At 30.6% G+C, this 23989-nt stretch overlaps 1 protein-coding gene across 1 annotated transcript in view; it reads right to left on the reverse strand.

The window, feature by feature from the left end:
* Positions 1–23989, reverse strand: part of LOC107452026 (teneurin-m-like) — a 124419-nt gene that overhangs the window by 40977 nt on the left and 59453 nt on the right. Inside the window, exon 13 of the mRNA XM_016068302.3 lies at positions 22738–22764. Within this exon, the coding sequence (XP_015923788.3) occupies positions 22738–22764 (27 nt within the window). The remainder of the gene's footprint in view (positions 1–22737; positions 22765–23989) is intronic.

A 23989-nucleotide genomic window follows, 5' to 3' on the forward strand; every position in this document is an offset into this window, starting at 1 on the left:
ATATATTTTTACGAACTGATTTTCCAGTGTTTTCTCTTTAACCAGTGGGAATTCCCAAATATGATGCTGCTTGGTCTATATTTTAATATGTAAAAACTTTGTTAATTACTCTTTCAATGGAACAACTACTAATAAAGTCCCGACAAATTCCAGAAAATCGGTTAATTATGCTAATAAAACCCCTCAATTGATCGAGAGAAAATTGATTACTTCTGGAAAAACTGATGAGAGAAATCTAATATAAAAAATTAAAGAAATTTTATAATCCCTAAAGCATATCAGTCCCGAGAAATAAGTCCCGCAGTGGGCTGATTGTAAAGACACGGTTCCCAGTAGAACACCGAAGTCAAGCATCAGCGGGTGACTACTTTGATCAGTTTGCATAGGGACTTAGGGTGCGCGGCATCAGTTCTCGTTAAACTTTTTTACCATAAAGTGCTCGACTTCGCGCAGATCGTCGGGCAACCAAAGCAGGGGAGCCATCCCCACTTCAGAGGATCAAAATTGCGATGGCAGGTCTTCGAATCATTCTTAGGGATGTTTCCCAGACATGGCCCATTGTGCGACGTAAATAAAGTACCCGAGAAATAATTTCGATCCTTTTGGAATATAGGGGGTGCGACAGTAGATCTACCTCCTCGTGGTGCACCCCGGTAACGTTCTAGACGGCTAAGAGATCTAGTGGAAGTTCATGTTTCTTCAAGAAGTTGGAGGAATAGTTTAAGACCTGTTTCTAAGTCCTTGGACGAAGATTTATTAAAAGTAACTTGTTTTTCTTTTAGCTTGGATAGTGTAAACGATCATCCAAGTCCTGGGATGATAGTAGAGCCATCCATGTTTTTCTTCCAATCAGCTTCTTTGTGACGTCAACAAGCAGGCATCAGATTGTGTGTTGTCATATATTTTAGTCATATATTAATCTGTCTATTTGTGCTATAATGATATTATTTAGTAATTTTAAATTCGTGTAGGTATGATATTATAATGTTGAATATGAACATTGGATAGTATGGACGAATCATCCAATGAAAATTAAATAACAGCAAAATATTAGCCCCTTGAAAAGACTGAATTCACTTTCATGTGCACGCTCTGTGGACGGACCATTTGTTAGGACTCATCCGCTGGTGGGACTCGTTTCCTTGTTTTAAGAGTTTGTCCATTGGAAATAAATCCTTTGAAAAATATATTGACAAATTTAAAAAAACATTTTCCTAAGACATTAAACTCTTTAACTCAATTAAACAACTGGTTATATAAAAATGTCTCCCTTATTTGCAATTTATGTAATTATGAAGTCTTGAATTGAAGATATATTAAATTTGGCTTAAATAACCTCTAAACAAATATAAAGAAATATACCCTAAAATGTTAAACTCTTAAACAATTGAAAATCCCTTAAATCTATCTTATAGCTATAAAACAGCCAAAAAATATTTAAACCATTTTTTAAAAAAAATATGTACCCTTCAAAAGTAGACCCTTCTTTATATCCCTGTTTTGATTCACCTTAAATTAGAGGTTATTTGAGGTATATTAAATTTTCTAAATAACTGTATTATTATGTTCTTTTGTATTCTTGACTGCTTTTTTTCATTTAAAACATTACACCTATATAATTATGCACTTATAAATCATTTTTAATAGAGTTTTAGAGTTATTATATTAACTCATTTTATTTTTGATATAACACAATAACAGTTTTTTTTTTGAAATTTTGCTTAAAAATTAACCACAGATGCTGCCAATACAACATTCTATAATTAAACCTATTTTATTGTCTGCAATTGGATTATCATAATAAATTGTCTTTAAATTGTGTACTGAAGTGCATCTAAAATAATGTTTATATAAAAGTACACGCGAGTTAGGCACATTTTTGTTAATAGGAGACTTCTCAAAAGGTGTCTGATTGGTATAGTTCGTTCACCAGGAGTTGGCCCTAGGTTCCATCTAATTTCAGGAGAAGGATGGGAACAAGGTTGCTATTTGGTTATCATATGGCAAAATACTTATTTCCCAGTCTTTATGCGCATTTTTTTAACATTAAGTATGTTATAAATTTGATATTTCGCTCTTTTGAGTGAATAGTTTGTCCTTTTTGAGACATTTTGCTGCAATATATTTAATTAGCTAGAGTAACGAAAGGTATAATAGCATATTATAAAGCGCAGTAAGTGACTGAAAAATTTTTGCGTTGGACCGTTTGCGACTGTTTGCGTTTGGACCGCATTGAGGGTTGTCTTAATTTCAAGCGCGGAGACGTTTCTCCTTTTTCTCCAGCGCTGAAACGAACTCTTCGTCCGGAGTAGATGGAGCCAAGTGCCAACTCCTGGTGAACGAACTATATTTATGTTAGGTGCACATTTCCATTTAAATAAAATTAACACTAGAATAATTTTTATAGTTGAATTTTAGGATTATCTTAAATAATTATTGGGAAAACTGTCACATTTTTTGGACAATCCTGTATTTCACGTGTAAGAAAATATAAATATTTCATAAAAATATATAAGGCTAAAAAATGCTTTCTTTTATCTGTTTTCTGAGAGCTTGCTTTCATACGGTTTTCCTTTTTTCCTGGACATGCATCGAAATACTACAGTCCGTAACCAAAATATTCGACGCACTATATGATTCTATGTAAAATCTTAATTATCAGGTGATACTATACAGCTTTATTGTTTTTACGTAGCTGAAAACGGTTTGCATTTATTTGCGTTAGTGTATCAATTGGTTAACATTGTAATGAAATAGTACTTTAAAAATAAATACAAATAGGAGATATATGAAAAATCTTCTGAATAAAACCCTATTACATGTATATTTAAATATAAAAGTATTATACATAAACTCGTACAAAACATGTCATTATTAAAAAACTACAGCGCGTCTAATAATTTGGTCTAATTATTATAATATACTATTATAAAAAATATTTTATACTTATATAACATATCGTCTAATTTATCCAATCGTCGAATTTATATTATATATCGTCTAATTTTACCAATTGATACACGAACGGAAACAAGTACACAACGGTTTCAGTCGCGTAAATACAATAAAACTGTATTGTATCATCTGATAATTAAGATTTTCCGTAGAATTTTATAGTGCTTCTAATAATTCAGTCAGGGGCTTTTTTTAAAAAAATTTCAGACAGTGATATAACTTATCAGTTACTGCCATTTGTTAAGGATATTATCAAGTAACCGACATATTTAAACTTTATTTTAATTTATAAATATCTAGAGACTATTGAAAATGTTTTTTCAGTGTTACATTAGTTCAGTTAACATCATTAAAGTACAAAATTGCCAATTTGGGGGGAAAAAGTATTATTTTAAAAAAAATTGCCATAATTTATGTTTTATTATAAGGCTGAATTATTAAAAAACAACATTTTCTCTAAAAATTGAATAAAATGTTGTCAGTCAGAGTTTTGATCATTTTAGAACTGTTTCATTTTATGACCCAATTTTTGAGTTTACGACTCCGTAATCCTGAATCCAATACAGAAGGCTTTTGTGGAGGACTTTTTACTAACACACGGACAGGAGGACTACGAGAACCTCCCACGGTTAGCCTAGCGGCAAAGGGACCCATGATCCGTCTACCACGTCAGCACTGTGATCGGTGCAAGTCGGGATGAGGATTCGTATCGACCAGTCATCTCCTGGATTCGAAACTGGTTAACCTCATTGGAAGGCGAACGCTCTATGACCTGATCCATCCCGTCTTATATTTTAACAATAAATAGACTAAAATTAGTTTCCAGTTAAAAAAAATGAAATATTTCTGTAGCACACGTTCATAAACGTAGCAGAAACGCCCCATGAATTTATTATTTAAGATTATCTGATATGGAGGGAAAAAGTTATCTTATTTAAATAGAAAAGTATATTACATAAGAAGTGAATATTTAATGCATATAATCAGCTGTTAATGGGATCCCCTTTTGAGAAGATTTTAAAATAAATAGTTCATTTCGCTCTATCACCGCCTTTTATTATCTCCAGAATAAATTAATTTAAAATTAAAAAAAAAGCACTTCATGGCAAACTGCTTCAAAAGTTTTAGCAATTTCATGCCAGCAAACAAATATTTTTTAAAGCATTAAATCAAATAAAAAATTGTACACGCATTCCACAACGAATAGAAATCGTCACTTTTAAAAATAGTTAATGAAGAATGTATGGGTTATCAGCATTTTAAAAATTAGAATATTTATTAAATTAAAGAAATTGTCACAGAAAATAACTAAAGGAAGAGAAAGAAATATTATTTATCAGTGAGTAACTAAAATACACTGTCATCAAGTTCACTATTTTTAAATTAAAATTAGCAAAGAAAAAATACTCTAATAAATACCAACACAGTATACTATTTCTTGCATTTAAGAGACTGCAAAAGAATAGAGATCTTATTAGGTACTTTATTTACGTCGCACTAGACCTGCACAATGGCTATTGTTGACGATCTGGGAAACATCCCTGAGGATGATCCGAAGACGGCAATTTTGATCCTCTGCAGAAGGGAATGGTTCCCCTGCTTTGGTAGCCAGACGACCTGCATGCGAAGTTGAGCACTTAACGGTAGAACAGTTTAACGAGGATCGATACCACGCACTCTTTGTCCCTACGCAGGCTGATCAAAGTTGTCACCCACCCGCTTACTGACTGCAGCCAGTGATGCTTGACTGCTGTATTCTACTGGGAATCGCGTCTTTAAGATCAGTCCATTGTGGAACTAGAGCTCTTGGAGTAAAAGATAACAAAAATATCGAAAATAATGCATGAGGTGTAAAACAACTCCAAATGAAAATGATTTTCGCGATCTCAATGGTTCGAGAACCTTACCTTAAAAAGTAATGAATTAGTCCAGACAATATTTTAAGTAACAACAATTTTCTTATTTAGTGATGAATTTGCTTTTTGTCCCCTCAAAACATGGAGAAATTGCAATCTGTGACATGAGAGCCCTTATAGTTTCTCTACTTCTCGAGGGGAATCCAATTATGACACTCCTTTATCCAAGATTGTTTTTAATAATTATTTATTAATTTTTATTAATTTATTTCATAATAATAGAAAGTGTTTTGAATGTGTATATGGAATACAAGTTTTTTTCCTTTTAATGTACTTTCAACTTCGTATATTTAAGTTTTCATTTCTCGCAAACTATGTTCGTTCAAACTTTCTATTTTATCATATACTTTAAAATAATGTGAAAACTTGTACAATTCAACATTTTTCGACTATTATTAAATTACTGACTAAAAATAACTCTTCAAAAACTCTTTTGCGTGAATCTTTGGAAAAACCAAGTTTGCAATTGTAAGTAAAAATTTTTTGATTCGCATAAAAAGTTCTCGCCACAAAAAGATCTCTACATGTACATCGAAATACATGAAAAGTTATTATTCACGGTGATCGCTTTAAATTAAGACTATATCCTCGAACTAGTTTATTTAAGACTAGATTTTCAAACCTCTAAAATTTGAGGTTTAGTACGGAAAATCCTATCACTGTTGAAAATAATAATTCACGGTTATCGCTTTTCTTGTAACATGTCCCAAGATTCGGCATAGACTATTCCCATATAATTTGAATTCGAAATATTTCGAAATTGGTGTAAATCTAAATGAGTCAATATTGTTTCAAAATCAATCAAAATGAATTAAAAAAAATTCTCAAAGAAATTTTTTTTCTTTCTTTAAAATATCAATTCTATGCTTTGTATGCTAACTTTTGCGTTGTCATCTATTAATTTAAGTCATAATTAGACATAATTTAATTAGATTATTAAAATTTCCAACAATTCTTTTCTTTACATCTCTATGAGTTGGAGAAGGGAATTTCCAGGATTAGGAAAGGATTCCTTTCAATAAGACAACCGCCTTCTTCTTATAAAGTTTATTAGCAGAAAATATGTATATGAATTTTAGACACTTTTTTTTAATAGCCTTTTGTTTCCTTAGAGTTATGAAAACAATTTAGGTTAGACTTTCTTTTACCTTTGATACTTAGGCAAGAAATCACCGTCGTCGTCCCAAGTATTCATAAAATTTTTTCCCAAAGAATTTCCTAATCATAAAGTGTCATGTTTGCAAAGGTCCATTTGAATGCTCCATCATTCTTTCTTCATTAGAATTAGTTGAATAATGATTCAAAATGAATAAAATCAGTATGGATCACGAGATAACATAAACCTATAAAACACAAATCCCTTAAATGTTTATAAGGAGGTGTAATAATACAGACGCGTTTCACTCAATGCAGCCAACATTATTATCTGACCTTAATATGTATTCTTTCATTTAACGTTTAGTAATCTTTAAATATAAACTCCGTGAAGAAATTGTATTACATGAATACAAATATTATCAAAAATGTTTTATTACCATTTATACCTTTTTCTTTAAATAATCCTAGGCATGAATCTTTTGTTATGTGAAATAACATTTCGTAACGTATGTCATTTATGTAGATGTTTGTTAGTCGTTACTTTTTTGTTTTATCCCTTTTTAGATAATAAAATTGGAGCAAATTTTTAGAATACAGAAACTCCAATTTTGTTTTCGAAGAAAAAAGTAAAACTTTTAGAAATAATTGAATTTTGAATTGAAGAAATTATTCATAGAATTTGAAAACCGAGAACTCTGGCTGATTTGTTTAAACGCAATGAGTTCAAAAACTCTTTCTGTGTGGCAATTAAAGCAGTGTACTATGAGCTATAAGCTCTGACGAAAATTAAATTTAGCATTTATAACTCTGTCTAATGACAGGAATTATCGTAAATTATTTCAAAAGTTTTGGATAAATTCCTTAAAATATTTTTCACAGCCATAAGAACGAATTTTTGATTTTCGTTCCTAATGTTAACTGAGCAAATGTAACTCAAAATGAAATAAAATAAAAATGAATAAATAAATATGTAAATCAATAAATATGAAATAAATACATAATAATTGTGCTAGGATAATTAGAATTTAAAATAAGAGTATAAATAAAACGGTTACTCGATAATATTTTTCATATATGGCAGTAATAGATAAGTTATATTACTGAGTTTTCAGAAAAAAGTAATTTAATGTTTTGATGCATTCCAAAAATCGCTCTTTTATTTTATTTTATACCCGTCTTTGAACAGCCGACCCAATTTTTGGATTTACGACTACCAATGTTCAACTCTGCAGGGTTGTAATTTTGAACCCAATCCAGAAGACAAGGGAAGTCCTGGATCAAGTATTAGACGAAATTTGCCTTCGTGGATGACTTTTTGATGGAACTAACCAACATCTACGTTACATGGAGAGGAAGACCACAAGAACCTCCCACGGTTAGCCTAACGGCAAGGTTACTGTAACCCATGATTCGTCTACCACTGAGGATATTTCACGTCAGCACTGCATCGGTGTAAGCTGTAAGCGGAATTCATATCGACCGGCCATTGAAGCTTTTATTTTAACAAGAAATAGACTAAAGCTAGTTTATGGTTAAAAAAATGAAATATTTCTGTAACACACGTTCATAAACGTAGCAGTAATGCCGATAGTTTTTCCCATGAATTTATTATTTACGATATCGATGAAGAAAGTTATTAAATTTTATTTAAATAGAAAAATATATTGCATAAAAATTGAATATTTTTAATAGAGCTGCTGTTAATGTAATCACCTTTTGGGAAATTATCAGATTTAGCTTTTCATTTGTTTAGAATAAATGGTCACTTTTAGCATGTTTCGGGAGTTCAATTATTATTTTTGGTGTGTTGCAAAAACGGTTGAAGAATCAAATTAAGTTCTAGGATTTTCAAATACGAGTATAATGAATATACTGCTAATTTAAAGGAATACCCCAGGTGTTGGAGTGCATTTTCGAAGATAGTAAATAATATCCTAAATACAAAGGTTGTTAAATATTCCTTTATAACTAAAGCATGTTTGCTCTGATTGCAAAATTTGCGTTTCCTTAAATATTGAATTCATGTACTATGAGCCTGAATGACCTTTGATTTAATGATCCAAGTTTCCCATATCAGTTTTAGCGGTAAGCATCTAATTAAATAGTATATTACGGAATCACTCACAAAATCAGTTGAAAAAGTTTATTCAGTAAAAGCAATTTTTCTGAATACCCTTTATGACCAATAAGGCTAGATGCATCATCGAATATTGTTACACTAGTTTCGTCAGATCAAAAGTTTGGACAAATTAATAGTAATCTCACTTTTTATGTTTCTATCTGCGGAACTATCTAAGCTAATTGAAAACACATTATTATAAATTCAAATCTAGTTTTATTATTTAAAACAAATAAAAAAAATTCAATTATTTTTTTTGGTTCATATTTTCTATTATTTAATTAAAAGTAATAAAAATTTGGAACAAAAAATATATTGTAGAAATACAAATTTTTGCATAATTTTAAATTACAAAATTTCATCGGTAAATTAATTATTGAGAAATGAAAATGTTAAAATTTTATAATTTAGAAACAAATTGGCCATATCATTCAAAATTAAATTGTTTAAAATAATTTGCATAACTTAATATTCACAACTTTTCCTATCATTTCTAATGAAATAAAAATAAAAACATTTTTTTGAGTCCACCCTTCTCTAGATAAACGAATTTTATAATTTTTGCTCAATTTTTTTGATTTCCTCAAAAAATTTCACAAGATAGTAAAAAAAGGAGGTTAACATTAGGAACTCAACTTTCGACCATTCTCAAATATTTGGTGCATAGTTTCCAGATTGTGGCTACAATTCGCATTTTTAGGCTTGAAAATCTGATTACGATGAAAGAGAGGTATGTTTGATCGTTTTTGTGCTTGATTAATAGCAAACACTAAGGATTTAAGAAAACTAACTAATTAATCAATAGCACTGTGGTTAAGGCAGGAAATTGTGATTTCTGGTTGCAGTTGTAGTTTGAAAGCTGCTGACCACACAGCTACTACCAAACCAATGATATCAAAATTGTAGAACCTGTTCCTTTTTTGAATTTTAAGTAGTTTTATTTTAACCTAAAGTACAGAAATTGGAATCGCTAGAGCTGCACAATGGGTTATTGGCGACGGTCTGAGAAGCATCCTTGAGGATGATTCGAAGACATGTCATCACAATTTTGATCCTCTGCAGAAGGGATGGCACCCCCGCTTCTGTAGCCCGACGATCTGCACGTGAAGTTGAGCACTTTGCGGTAGAACAGTTTAAAGAATACCAATACCGCACACTCTCGATCTCTACGCAGACTAATCCAAGCGGTCACCCACCCTGACAGCAGCCAGTGATGCTTGACTTCAGTGATCTGCTGGGAACCGTATCTTAACGGGATCACAGATGTTTGGAGACGTTTTATTTGATTGCAGAAGCTGTGGAATAAATATGAATTGAGAATTGTGGAGAAAACCTATTTGCAAAAATTTATTTCCTAAAGTATCATTTCTTTAGCATTTACACGCTGTTGGAAAATTGTTCTTTGGTGGACTCTTTACCATTGTTTTCAAGGGATTTGTATTTTAGAGAATTAAATCATCAAGTCTGGGAATTCTTATGTAATAATGCGTTACAAAAAAGTGAACAGCACTGTTACAATCCTTACAGACTAAACATAAAATGAAAACATACGTATGAATAAACGAGATGAATATTATTATGATCAAAAGCTCTAAGTGTAATTATAAAAGATTATGAAGATGAAAGTCAAGATGTTTGAAATATATGCCAAAAAACTGCATTAAAACGCACATAAACAAAAAAAGAAGTAATTAACTGGGTAACATGAAATTCAAAATGAATTGAAATGAAGCGAGATTTAAATATATTTGTTGTGTAGTTATAATGATTTCCCTAATCAATAAAATGATCTGAATAAATGAAAGAAAAATTCTCAGAGGATTTATTTTGAAATATTTCCTGAAAAATTATTTTTGCTCTTTGTTTACTTCATGGTAAAAATAGGTTGCTTACAAAATTCATACCAAGTATCTTCAAAATACCCAATAATACAATTAAACAAATGGAACGAAATAAACATGTTTTAGAAAAAAGGATTCTTTTTTTCAAAGGTTGTTATAAATTTTGTAAAGCTTCCGAGAAACAATGAAGCAGTTACAAGAACGAAGTCTATCTCATGTATTTCACTTGATTTCCTTATTTTTTTTTCCCTGTCAGCTGCACTGTCAGAAATTCCTTAGAAAAAATGGCTAAATAACAATTTATTTAATTGTTATTTTACCATAATCAAACAAAACAGTCAAATAGCTATAAATAAAATGGTATTTTAACTGTAAATTGTGCGAAAAACCGATTATTTACTATTTTTACCCAATACGGTTAAACAAGCAGAATTTTATCGCACCAACTAGTTCCCACCAAATGAAATCACTTAGTTCCTTGCTGCTGGCTACACACTATAGCTGAGAGGCCTAATCTGTCAATCTCAAATCCGACAGTTCGAGCAACACCTCCTAAAAGAAAGAATGCCTCAGCACGGATCAATTTAGTAGTCCGATCAAACGAAGTTAACTGCGCAGTAGATAAAAATAAGAAAGATGTCATTTCGTTTGGGGTTGCGCAGTGGTTGAAAATACGAAATATGTCATTACGTTTGGACTACTAAAGGATATTTATGGTAATCCGTGCTGAGGCCTGCTCTTATCTAGGAGGTTCGAGGCCCAGCGTCGACACCAAAACGTTTCCTCCAATATCTTAAACTCGTGAAGAGTTATCAGTATCCTGCACTCCCTAATTTGTAACCTTAGGATATTAAAATATGATACTCACATTCACGCGTAGATGGCAGCACCATAAAGCTGCTAAACTATATGCCATGTCCAGTCTTTTAAACAATTTTGAAACCATACTAGTTGTAAATGGTTAAAAAAAACATAATTTCGTATTCATGGTTTTTTAACCATACTAGTTGTAAACGGTTTTAAAATCGTAAAGGTAAAAAATGATCTTTACCGTTCACTTTACGGTTAATTGGAAGGACAGACTGCTGCCGGTTATTTTACCATAATTTTAGAGATAAAATGCTAAGAGTGAGTCAATTCCTGAGATGATTGCAGTAAATCATTCAACTTTTTCATAAAGTCATTTTTGAAAATGCTTCAATTTAATTTCCGTGATCGCATGAAATTTTAAAAACTGGCAACAAAACTACTTCAACAAAGAATTTCGCTATTACCACAAGTTTAAATGAAAAGGATACTCATTTAATTAATTATTCGGTGTTAAAATAATTTAAATAAAGCTCCGGGCTTTCGTAAAATCACGAATCTTTAAAATTTTCATCCGTAACAGAATCGGTTTATATTCTTAGAAATTATTGCAAAAGATGATTTGTTAATAAATTTCATTGATTATTATTGGGACAGAGAGAATCGTAAAATATGGATCCATAAAAAATCGATCTTACTAGTAAACAACATTCTGTTTTTACAGTTTAGTAAAATACAAGTAAATACGGCCCTAAAACTAACAATTTTTATAATATATACAAAAAGAATTACTACTTGTTATCAATTGCAATAACTTGATACATCTTGAATAATTTTTGTTTTAATGGTCAGTATTTCCGATATAGTGAAAAGCCTGTCAAGTTGTAAGTATATAATTTTTTAACCAAGAATCAAGTTTATCCTATATACTAAAACAGACTAAACCTTAACAGTCCTATGAAATAAGTTTATAGGAATGTTAATGGATGCTATTCTAAATCTTTCAGAAGTCGACAGACAAGAAAAAGGTAAATTGTTGGAAATGCTATATATTAGAATTTGACAAAAATCGTAAAATTTTATTAAGAAGTACTCCTCGTATGAGAAAACTATTAACGCCCGCAATAACATGTACTATATATTTTTTCTTAAGTAACATGTTCGAAATAACAAGTTGAAAAAGTAGAGAAAAGATGGAAAAAATGAGGGAATAAGAAAGGAAACAATAATTTAATTAGAAAGCGGAAAATAAACAGTTGATGAGGATGTAATATTGTAGCCAAAGCAAAATATATCAATAGTGACATTGTTTAAAAAACAAAATGGAATGGAAGAGTCTATAAAGCAATCATTTAAAGTATTTTCCTATTACAAAATATGAGTTAAAAGAGAGGGATTTTTGTTTTATAGTGCGTTCTTACTGAACTGCTGAAATGTGTTTGATCATATATATATAACGGAAATGCAGGTCTATTCACACAGGTATCAATGTTCACAGGTGTAAACATCCCTTCGCTATTTAATTGTTAGTCACTTGTTATTCTCATTGAAATCTTTTTTTCCTTTTTGAAAGTAAAACATAGCGCGTAGACTAATTTCTATAAGATTTTTTGTATCTTGCAATTGAAAACAAGAGGCCTAAAGATTGATCAATTACAATAAATAGTTTAAAATTTGATTCAATGCTTAATATTCAATTAATAAACCTTAGTTCTTTTAAAATTTTTTGAAGAACGACTTGTATTTTTCTTTATAACCTTCGTTAAACAGTTGACCCAATTTTTGGTTTACGACTACTAATATTCTACTACGTAGCCTAGTAATTTTGAACCCAATCCAGAAGACAAGGGAACTCCAGGATTAAGTATTAGGAGAAGTTGGCCTTCGTGGAGGACTTTTTGATGGAACTAACCCGCATTTGCGTTGCACGAAGAGGAAAAAAACGACAACCTTCCACGGTTAACTTGACTCTCACCTTTGATCCGTCTACCACTGAGGATATTTGACGTCAGCACTGTGGTCGGTGTAAACCATTGCCGGGATTGCTGATCGATACAAAAATACTTTGATTAGCACAATTAGTTATTTAGATATGGATAAATTCGCAAATATACATAGATATAGTAACACTATGGATGCATCTAAAAAAAATAAAGCTCCATTGTGTCAAATTAGATTTTGTGTTTTATAATATGTGATTAATGACAATTCTTTAGATGGCTTCTAAGAAAAGAATTGAAATGATCTTGAAGGAAATCTATTTGTACATAAACTTTTGGAATAACGCAGAAAATAATTTGGCCAGGGACAGTATTAAAATTCTAATTAAGTTAAATTTCATATTTTTCCTTAGAATTTTAATTAATAATAGGATTAATTTAAGAACTAGATTCGAACGAAGATTTTCGATTGACCATTTTAAAGTATTGTAATGTTTGTTTATTCGCATTTTGAATAATATGTCATTCATTTGTTTGAACATTCTTATATGGATGATTGTATTCCATAAAGAATGGGTAAATACTTGTCCTGGAAGATTGGGGTAATACTTAATCTTATTTTATGACTGAGAAAATTGTTAATTAATTTTTATAATGCTGGGTAAAATAATGAGCTGTTTTGAATTATAATGCAAATAAAACGGGAATGAAACCAGATGTTTTAATTTAAACAGATGATTTATTAAATACATGATGCGTCTGAAAATATTTGGATGAAGAAATAAATAATTGCACATTTATAAATTCCGGTGGATGACATTAATTAATACAAATAAAGGGTAATTATAAATATAATGTGCAATTTTTTATCATAATTATATGTTGCATATTGAATATTACTTTCTAAATTGTTGGAACAATATTTAAAATTTAGTTAAACATTTTAATTGATCTAATTATTTTATTGATATTCATTTAGTCGATTATTTTTTCTGTATGAATCGAATTGTTTTATTTATTTTTTATTACCTAACCCCAACCTAAATTTTATTTACAATTTGAGTGGAAGTTTTAGTTTGGATTATATGTCAACTTAACTTGTCAAATGATAAAAAAGTATCTCTTCTGAATTCCTGTAATTTAAATATATTTGTACTGAATTTAAATATTATATTTGAACTGAATTAATTACTTATTTTTTTTAAATTGACATTTCCAATGACAGCATGATTTCGAAAAGGTATTTTCAATTTTTAATTTTAATTTTTAATATTTGCTGTTTAACAAAATAGAACGTATTGAAACATTTTTCTAATAACCAATTACTACAGTCTTATCAAACTGACCAAAAAAAATAAAAGCTAATTTTTAAGCTATTTTAATACTTTCATCACTGCAATGACCGCTTACAGTAAAAAAAAATAATCCATATTCACTAACACAACAATAGAGATGGTTGAAATTACATACATTTGAAGGCTCAATTTAGGCTTATAAACCTTTGTCAAGTAGAAGAACAATTTAGAGAAGGACATCATAAAGAATTTATCATGGGATTGGAACCAGCCTCCTCCACACTGCGCTTGACGAGTGATACCGCTAAGCCAGGGAGCACAATGGCTTAGGGGCAAGAGCGCCGGCAGCGGGGTGCAAGGGGGTGCACTTGCACCCCCTTGGCTTTTTTTTTTAAAACAATTAAAAAGATACAGAAAAATTTTGTTATTAAATTTTTTTGTTAAGCATATTTTTATGGAAAAACAAATAATTAAGTAATTATTGATACATAACAATTAAAAAATTGTTTAATCAAACAAGAATTGTAATCGTCTTGTTTGATGTCCAAATCTGTTTATAACTTTTTCAATGAATTCTGAGTCATCTTTGATTCTTTTCTTATGCACACTGAGCATTCACAAACTTGGCAGATATCTAAGCTATATTTTTAAATTTCATTTAATAAAATGTAAATAATATATTTTCTATTAGTTATTCAGTTTAACAAAGGTGTATAACACAAGCTGACATCTCGCAACTGTAAAACTTCATCAACACAATAAATACCAATGTTAAGCGTGCACAAACACGTTAGTATACGAAACTACTGTTTGTAGTTATTTGTGCTTCAAAGTCAGTAGCTATGCCAGCGCCAGCGCGTTCGCCTCTGGGCAAAATTTGTAAGTACAAGAAATTTGTACTTTTTTTTAAATATCTTGCTAACAATGAAGAAACGTATACTGAAAAAATGAACAGATGAGAGTATATATAATAACAAAACAAAATGTAATAGCAGAATATTTTAATTTTTTTTCGGGGTGAGGGGAGGGTAGTTTGTTAGAGGGTTGCACCCCCTTTTAAATTATTCTGCCGGCTCCTTTGCTTAGGGGATAAAGCAGCGTTCACCTTTCAATCAGGTGAGCCGGGTTCGAATCCTAGCGATGGCTGATCGATACGAATTCCGCATCCAGCTCTCACCAACCACAATGCAGACGTGAAATATCCTCAGTGGGATACGGATCATGGGTTAGAGTGCCATTAGGCTAAACGTGAGGGGTTCTCGTGGTCTTCCTCTCCATGTAATGCAAATGCGTGTTAATAAGTCCTCCGAAAAGTCCAATTTCTCCTAATACTTGATCCAGGATTTCCCTTGTCTTCTGGATTTGGTTCAAAATGACAAGGCTACGGAGTTGAACATTAGTAGACCCAAAATTAGGCGAGCTATGTTTATAATTGTAATAGAGCACAGCTAGTATTCTTGTCACACGATGAAACAGTTCAAGTAAGAAAGTCGAAACAAAAAGACATAGTTTAAGAGCAATTTTTTACTTTTAAAACGTAGGTATAAAAAGCTTCATTTTTTCAAAAGTGTGTCCCCTCTTCCACTCAATAATTTTGAAACGAATAAGAAACTTCTGAACGAGATTTAATGCTTCCTAGCTATAGTTTTTTCAGTCCTCAGTATTTGAAAAATAATGTTGATTTAAATACTTATAAAAATAATTTCATTAGTATGCTATTGAAAAAATAAACTATATGACATTATAACATTAAAAACTATGACATTATAATGACATTATAAACTACCTGACATTATATGTGCGATTTAGAACAATGCAATGCGGCTAGGTAAAAAAAAATCTCATTTCAAAATTAAGAGGCATATAACAATATGTGAGATACTGAGATTTAATGTGTTTAAGAACTATATATACACTGTAAGAAAATCCGTTAAATTTACGAAAAAAATCTGCATGTTAATGTGCCAGAATAAAAATATCTATGTTACAGAAAAATACTGTTATTTAAAAGCAGACGCCTGCTTTTTAAGCAGACAAATACTGTTATTTTAACAAAAGACTCAATGAAAGATTATACTGGTCGTGAGAGCCGAGAACAGCATTCGCCCGTCCAGTCAATGCTTGGATTCGAACCTTTGTCACATAATGTGAAGCGACCCCAGCTCCTTTGAATGAAAAATAATGTTTTTTCATAAAATACTTATTTATTTAAATGGTATTTAAGTGTAAAAACGTTTAAAACTATAGTGGCCCACCCGTATAAATGTGTTTTGTAACTTAACTGCGCAAAACATTATATCTAATGAAATATAATGATCAGGTAAAGTATTCATTGGACAATAAAATGGAATCAAATTTTTACATATAGCATGTTCAAAATCATAAAATAATTTAATAAATGTAATAGTTAATAAAGATAAGATTAATAAACATAAGAGCATCCAAAAAAAATAATTGTAAAATGATTTGAAACGAATTCGTACGGTAAGCAAAACTGCATGGTGAGAACTAAAATTTTAACTGACGGTTTTAATCAGTTAATGATTTATGATTAAGATAAAAAACCGAAGAAATTTTTTTTATTAACAAATGAACAAATAAACAGAGCAATTCCGTAAAAAGACCGAGAGTTCTTTTGCAAGGCTGTTAAAAACTGAGAAGATCAGCATTTTTCTTTAAACGGTTATTTTTTCTGTACAAAATACGTCATCTATAGAATTATTTTTTACTCTTACTTACATACAGGTGTAGTGGAGTTATTTTACAGTTATTTTTTACAGTGTAGTGAAGTGTTTTTGAGCTCCGAATGTCAACTTGTATCCATGGCTCTGTTTTTAAATATCATTTCGCTTCAGGGAAGTATTGTAGATTCTAATTTATGCAAAAAATAAAAAAAAAGTTACCTTTCACGAAACTAGTATCTTCGTTTAAGGTTTTATGGCTTTATAATTAAAATGTATATTGAATAATTAATACATTATTATTCCAATAATGCTCCCATGAAAATGCAATTAAAGACTCACTTGTAAATAAGGCATGACTTAATATTTAATATACTAAACTAGGCATGATAAAAAATTAAGGCAACCTTAAAATCATTAATTTAAAAAAAAAAAATCCTACTATTGTTTTCAAGTGCTGGAAATTCAAGAAAAGACACTTTTTTTGCAAAACATTTTTATTTAATAATGTATTCTACCTCTATTGTTTTCGTTGACTTCATACATTCTCTGTGACATAGATTTAACAAGATTATGAAGGTAATGATGAATTTATTAAGCTTTGACAAACTTCATCGTTGTCAATTATCAACCCCTACACATTTTCAGTCGAACCGGTTAATCCATTACTTTAATAGTTTTAGATATAAAATACTGTCTTTGAAATAGACGCGTAGTTGAAACCTCCAGGAATATTTGTCTAAATTTTCCACGTAATTTAATAAACCGATAAGTTTAAAGTTTGGTATTTCGATTGATACTTATGAGTTTACCCAAAGAAAAGCTTTCCTTACCATAGCTGTAACCATACAGCTGAAAGAAATTTGTGATACCTTATTCTATCTGATCCATCGAAGTTCAGTTTCTTTCTTCATTTCTCCATGAGCCTTTCTTCATTTTTCCATCATTTTCAATGAGGCGAACCGGGTTCGAATCCCAGTCGATACGAATTCTGCATCAGACTTGAACCGACCACAGTGCTGACATGAAATATCCTCAGTATCAGAGGGAGCATGAGTCAGAGTCCCCTCGCCGTCAGGCTAACCGTAGAAGTTTCTCGTGGTCTTCATCTCCGTGTAACACAAATGCGGGTCAGTTCCATCAAAAAGTCCTCCCCGAAAGCAAAATTTTCTTCCAATACTTGATCCAGGAGTTCCCTTGTCTTTTGAATTGGGTTCAAAATTACAAGGCTGCGGAGTTGACCATTAGTAGTCATAAACTCAAAAATAGGGTCGGCTGTTCAACGACGGTTATAAAATAAAATATGTTTTTCCTTTCGGAATTACAGGTGACATATTTTTTTTAAGCAAATTCCAAGCCCTTTATGCAATGTACTTAAGGATGTTAACTCTACAAACGATCTTGATTATAACTGAATTTAAATGAGGTTTTTTTTTTCTTTCTTGTCGCAAGTAATTGTTATCACTTCGTAATTATTATCACGCTACCTTATAAAATCCCCTTTTAAATACTTATCAGTTTTAGATTGTCTAAAATATACCTAAAAATTTTCGCAATGCTTACTTTAAGTACCATATCCAATGCATTTTTGAGTTCGTGATAACTTCCAAATTCAAAATGTTTAATCGCTTTTAAAATCAAGACAAAAACTAGCTCATTTTCAACTCCTGTGACTATCCACAAGCTGATACATGTAAAGAATATTGTTAAGCGCCATCTGTTGCCTATTCCGATCGTCAATAGAAGTAATGTTTGAAAAAAGATTGTAGACTGCATCTATTATAGAGGAATTTTAAATCATTTTTGATCACAATAGTATAGTTGAAAATTACTGACAATTTAATTGCAGTTTGATTACTCTTTCATAAATGTGCATTTTTTTTACAAAACATTATTTTTTTATTATTATCACACAGCAATCAATAAAATATAATTAGTTTTACAATTACTATTTTTCAAGGTTGTAAAGGATTCAAGTTGTTCTTAAATTCTGATAAGCAAGTTTAAATCAAAAATGGGGATGACGGGTAAAAATGACCGTTGAAACGATTTAGGTTCTTAAGCAATTTTTTTATACCTTGACCATCTGGAAAACCAATAAAAAGTGCGGCTTCAATTGAGTTGGAATAAATATAAGTAGTTAATATTGATTTATGTTTTACTGTTTATGTTATTATTATGTTTTATTCTAATTTACCATAAAAAGCGTTATTAATGCAAAACCACTAGAAAATGGCGTGAACAGATAGTCTTAGTAATGTTATTACATGAGTTTAGTTAAATAATTCATTGTTTCAAATTATCTAACCGGAAAAAACTCCCAAATTATACTCTCCATCTGAGCACTGATTTTAAGGTATTTGGGGTAAACAATTACTTTTTCAAAAATATTTCTTTGATAAGATAGAATTAGGATACACATTCAACTGGAGTTAATTTGTCCATCGGACAAAACTCTGTCAATCTACTAAAAAGGAAAAAAAGAAGAGGGTCGCGAAAAACAGTTGGTCTTAGAGAACTCTATAAAAAGTTGAAAAAGTTAGTGTTAATTTGTCAAAATTGAGACTGGAGTTTTCCCAATCCGAACAATCTATTTGACAAAGAGATTGCTATGCAAGGAGTTTTAGTTTTAGTATCCGTGATCAAACAATCTATTTGCAAAGGGATTGTTAAGCAAGGAGTTTCAGTATCCGCGATCAAACAAGCTTTTTGCAAATGGATTGTTAAGCAAGGCGTTTTAGTATCCTTGATCAAATCATCTATTTGCAAAGGGATTGTTAAGTAAGGAGTTTCAGTATCCTTGATCAAACAATCTATTTGCAAAGGGATTAAGTAAGGAGTTTTGGAATCCGTAATCAATAACTGGTGAGTGATTTCGGTAATTAATATTTGTCTTATATGTAATAACCATTGGAGGGATATGATTGTGGAATTTTGAAGCACCTTTTTAGGTGGGCAATGATTAATAGGAAAAATATAGATTAATTGAGGCTCACTAACTGAGTATCAAAAGGATAAATATTCGATACGAGGAAGATACTGACATTTCTACTCATCACTTAACTATTTCTGACGGAATGCTGGAGCAAAACATTCTCTTAATCTGTCTTTTATAAAGTGAGTGACAGAAATTTTAAATATTTCTCATGATAAAGTGACATTTTACTTCTCTCGAATTTCTCTGAATGACGTTGTTTTCAAACTTTCAAGGCAACTTTTCTAAAAAGCGTGAGTCACAATATGTTATAACAAGTGCTACTCGTTATATAAGTTTAGTAACACATTATAAATGTAATTTACAAAAATGAAAAATAATATTTTTACCTGCCCTCAAATATTTTATTGCTCAATTTTAAAAACTTAACATTTCTATGAGGTTGATTTCAAAGGCTAAGTTCAATAAAAACATCTGATGTATACTCCAGCTGTAGGAGAAGCTATGTTCACTATGTTTTTCAATTTTTAATGAAAAAGAAAGCAATGAAAATATAGTTAAATAAGTTCCCTTCATTTAATGACACTTCGTTCATTTATAAAGGACTTTTCTTAATGAGTGTCAATAAACTATTTACAAAGAATATTAGTACTAAGTTTGAATACAGTCAATGTAAAATTACAATGAATAGAGTAAACCCCTACGGAATTCATTATCACAAAAATGATGTTCTCCAGAATAATATGAATATTATTTTTTAGAGAAAGGAAAGTGTTTCTAACAAGTTATTTAAATACAGGGAATTTATTTGTATTGGGACAATGAAGTTAACTGCTTTTGAAAAATTACTTTTTGTACAACACATCAAAGTCAACGTTCACTTCTTCGAAATTCGCGTAATATTGTAAAAACATTTTTAACTAAGCAATATTCCAACAATGCAACATTTCCTGTAACATTCCTTTGTAGCAAAAGTTGTCGAAATTTTTGAAAAATTGTGCACACTTTTGAATAAGTGATCCAATTTCCCATAGTTTAAATTAAAACAAGATTATTCTAAATGAACTATAATTGGTTTATAAAACATTCAGAAATGATTTCTTCTACAACTGCACTGTAAAAATTTCGAGCCATGTGGCACCAAATATTGGTATTCATTTGCTGGTTATATAAAATGGAGATCAATTTTACCATATTTTGATATTTTCACTAGCTCCAAATATCAGTAGAAGGTTGCATCAAATGTAGGTGCTTTGAAGAAACAAGACACCGATTTTTATTGCACCATTATTAGATATTTTTAGAGCTCTCAAATGCAGGTCAAGGTTGCTATTTACAGTAGCAAAACTATTTACCATAAGTAGGTTAATTTATGACATACCTCTAATTATTTTATACCGTCAAGTAAATTTAAAAAAGAAATGTAAAAGAAATAAATTTTAATTATTGCAAATAAGATATTCACCTACTTAAATTGATACAACTATAGTTATTCAATACAATAATTAGTTGTCCCGATGCACCGCGTCGTAAACAAATATACTTCAATTTACAGTCACCATCAAAATTTTGTATCTTTTACTAAATTTTGATGAAGTCAGTTGCACCATGGACGTATTTCTTAATCATACTTCACAATTTATGGTGTAACTAAAATAAAATTATCTTTCATTTAACTAAACATTGGGATATGGAGAAACTTAGCACCAAATACTGGTTAAAGATTTCCAGAAATTTTACAGTGTAATTAAGATTTATTGTACATTTTCTCACCAATGCATTCATTGTAGTAGCGTTAAAAGACGCAACACAATAACATTATTTGAAAAACTAAATGACAGGAAGTATTATGCGAAAACCATCCTTGCATTATATTTTTAGAAATAATTACATTAGGGGTAACTATTAATATTCCATTATGAAAGTGAAAACCATCCTTGCGGTATATTTTCAGAAATAATTGCATTAGGGATAAATATTAAAATACAATGGAAAAGATGAAGCTTGATTGCTGTCCACTTTTTGATATTTTAAATCCATTTTTCTGGCAAATCTTATTTAAATATCGTTTTAAATACTGTCCTTAAAAAATATTTTCGAACCTAAAAATCCATGGCATTTCATTACCAAACATTCTGTGATTCAAATTATTACTTCGCTAAAACACTAAAACGGAACTTAATAGTATAAATAGCGTAATATTCATAGATAATATTAAATCATTTATACAGTATACGAGTATTAAACATAATTATCGAAAGAAAGCATTGAGCCCAAAATTAAAACATTTTATGCCGAAAGAAATAATTTAAAATGTGATGCAGCGCAGAGTGAATGAGTGTGAGATGAAAAAAAAACTTTATTATACGATTATCAAATTATAATACGACGAAATTGTTATAGTACGGAAATTTGTATCAACTACATTTTACATATCTCAGACATTGTTTTAAAAATTTGATATTTTTTTACTTAAAATGTACCTCATTTTGTGGTTATGAAGGAATTTGTACAGCCAAATCAGCGTTAATAATTCAAAACTAGTTAAAGTTTGTTAGGATTATTTTACAGGTTATTTTACAGGTTTAGGAATTTATTTTACAGGTGCAATTTTTGTCAATCCATATAAATAAATTTTTTTAAAGCTAAATAATTGCCAATTTTTTACCGAAACACATTTGTCTGTTTCTATTACTTGCAGTCGATTAAATAGTTTATATTGAAGAACGAATAGTAAAGCAACTTTAAGTAGAGATGGCATATTATAATGGCATAAATAATATAGTTTATTGAGAAAAATAATAAAATGCTACTCATAAATAAATGCACAAAAACAACACCTATAAGCGAAACAAAAATACCTGTTGCAATACATAGAAACACACACCTACTGTGATTCAGCATTAACAGCAAAGTGTACAAAAAATGAGAGCTAAATTATAATAATAAAATGAATGAATTAATACACAAAAATATGACATCACACGGAGCTAGGACATATCATGACAAACACATACTACTGTCCATTGTCATAAAATAATGAATTCTATGCATATGCCATCTTATGAGAATAAGCCAGACCCTATTGTGTAGTACATGACTGTTTTGTATCGTCATGCATTGAATCAACATTTAAAAAGAGAAACTCACCTCTTGACGAAGGCACTCCAGAACTGGCTATCATTTCAGAAGGACATGAAACAACGTATAAGTACACACACATACACACTTCAAAGGAATCCAATATTAATAACATACAATATAATTCAGATATTTTTTTGAAATTAAGACGAGCACATACAAGAGGGAGAAGACATAAAACATATAAGACGCTGTCACCAGCACCCCATTCCAGCCCCACGTATTTGTGGGGGGAAAGGGCCGCCATTGTGTTGACACAAGAAATGCTTTAACCTTTTGCTTACAGCTGGTATAACAGGTGAACCAGAATGGTATAAGCAAAAGGTTCATTCAATTTCCTCTCAAGCAGAGTCTTTACTTTAAATTCTATTCTAACATGTCTTTTATCAACACATTCCCTTTCAGTCCACTTCAATCAAACACACAAAAAAGGACAACACATAACATAAAAAGAGCCATCCATCGATATCTCAGTGAAATATTCAAAATATACTTCCCTCATTAACACACCAGGACAGATGATTTCATTCAAATTACAATTCAAAATTATGAAATCTTTGTTCCTTTTTCTTAGTTAAATTTTTACTTTTCACATGAAGAGAGAATAAAAACATTACCCCTAAAAATTGTTGAATCATTTATTTACTTGCCGTTCATGGTTTTGAAATGTGCGCGCCTTTCAAATCCATCCTGTCTTTGAAAACAGGCAGGATGGTTTTGAAAGGCGCACATAGGTACTTCAAAAACTGGATGTTTCAAAACATTCCTGCCTTTCAAAACTTTTCCAAGAAGTGAAGGGATACGCAGTGGCGTAGTTTTGGGGAGGGTTTGAGAATCAAAAATCCCTCCGAAATTATACATTGCTTGATTAATGACCTAATCGGTTCGGTAAGTAAGATGTAGACTTAAAAATTTTTCCTTATTCATTTTTATCGTAATTTAAACATTCAGAATATATATAGCTGCAAACTTGTACGGAAAAAAGAACTCTTAATAGTAGCAACGTTATAGCGGTTTGACGTATTAAATCTTCAATTTAAAGTTTAAAAAAGAATTTCAAGCTACCACAACAAATCAATAATTAAAAAATATGTAAATATGATCTATCTCTTCAATGTTTAATTATTAAGAAATCTTTCAGTAACCGTACAAGTTGGCAGATGTGTCCACAATAAAACTGGGGCTAAATATCACTGAGACACTGATTGAATGAACACAGGCTGCCTGGTGACAGGACGGGATATCGAGACATACTCCGTGT

The sequence above is a fragment of the Parasteatoda tepidariorum genome, chromosome X1 (assembly GCF_043381705.1).
Source record: "Parasteatoda tepidariorum isolate YZ-2023 chromosome X1, CAS_Ptep_4.0, whole genome shotgun sequence".
Classification (NCBI taxonomy): Eukaryota; Metazoa; Arthropoda; class Arachnida; order Araneae; family Theridiidae; genus Parasteatoda; species Parasteatoda tepidariorum.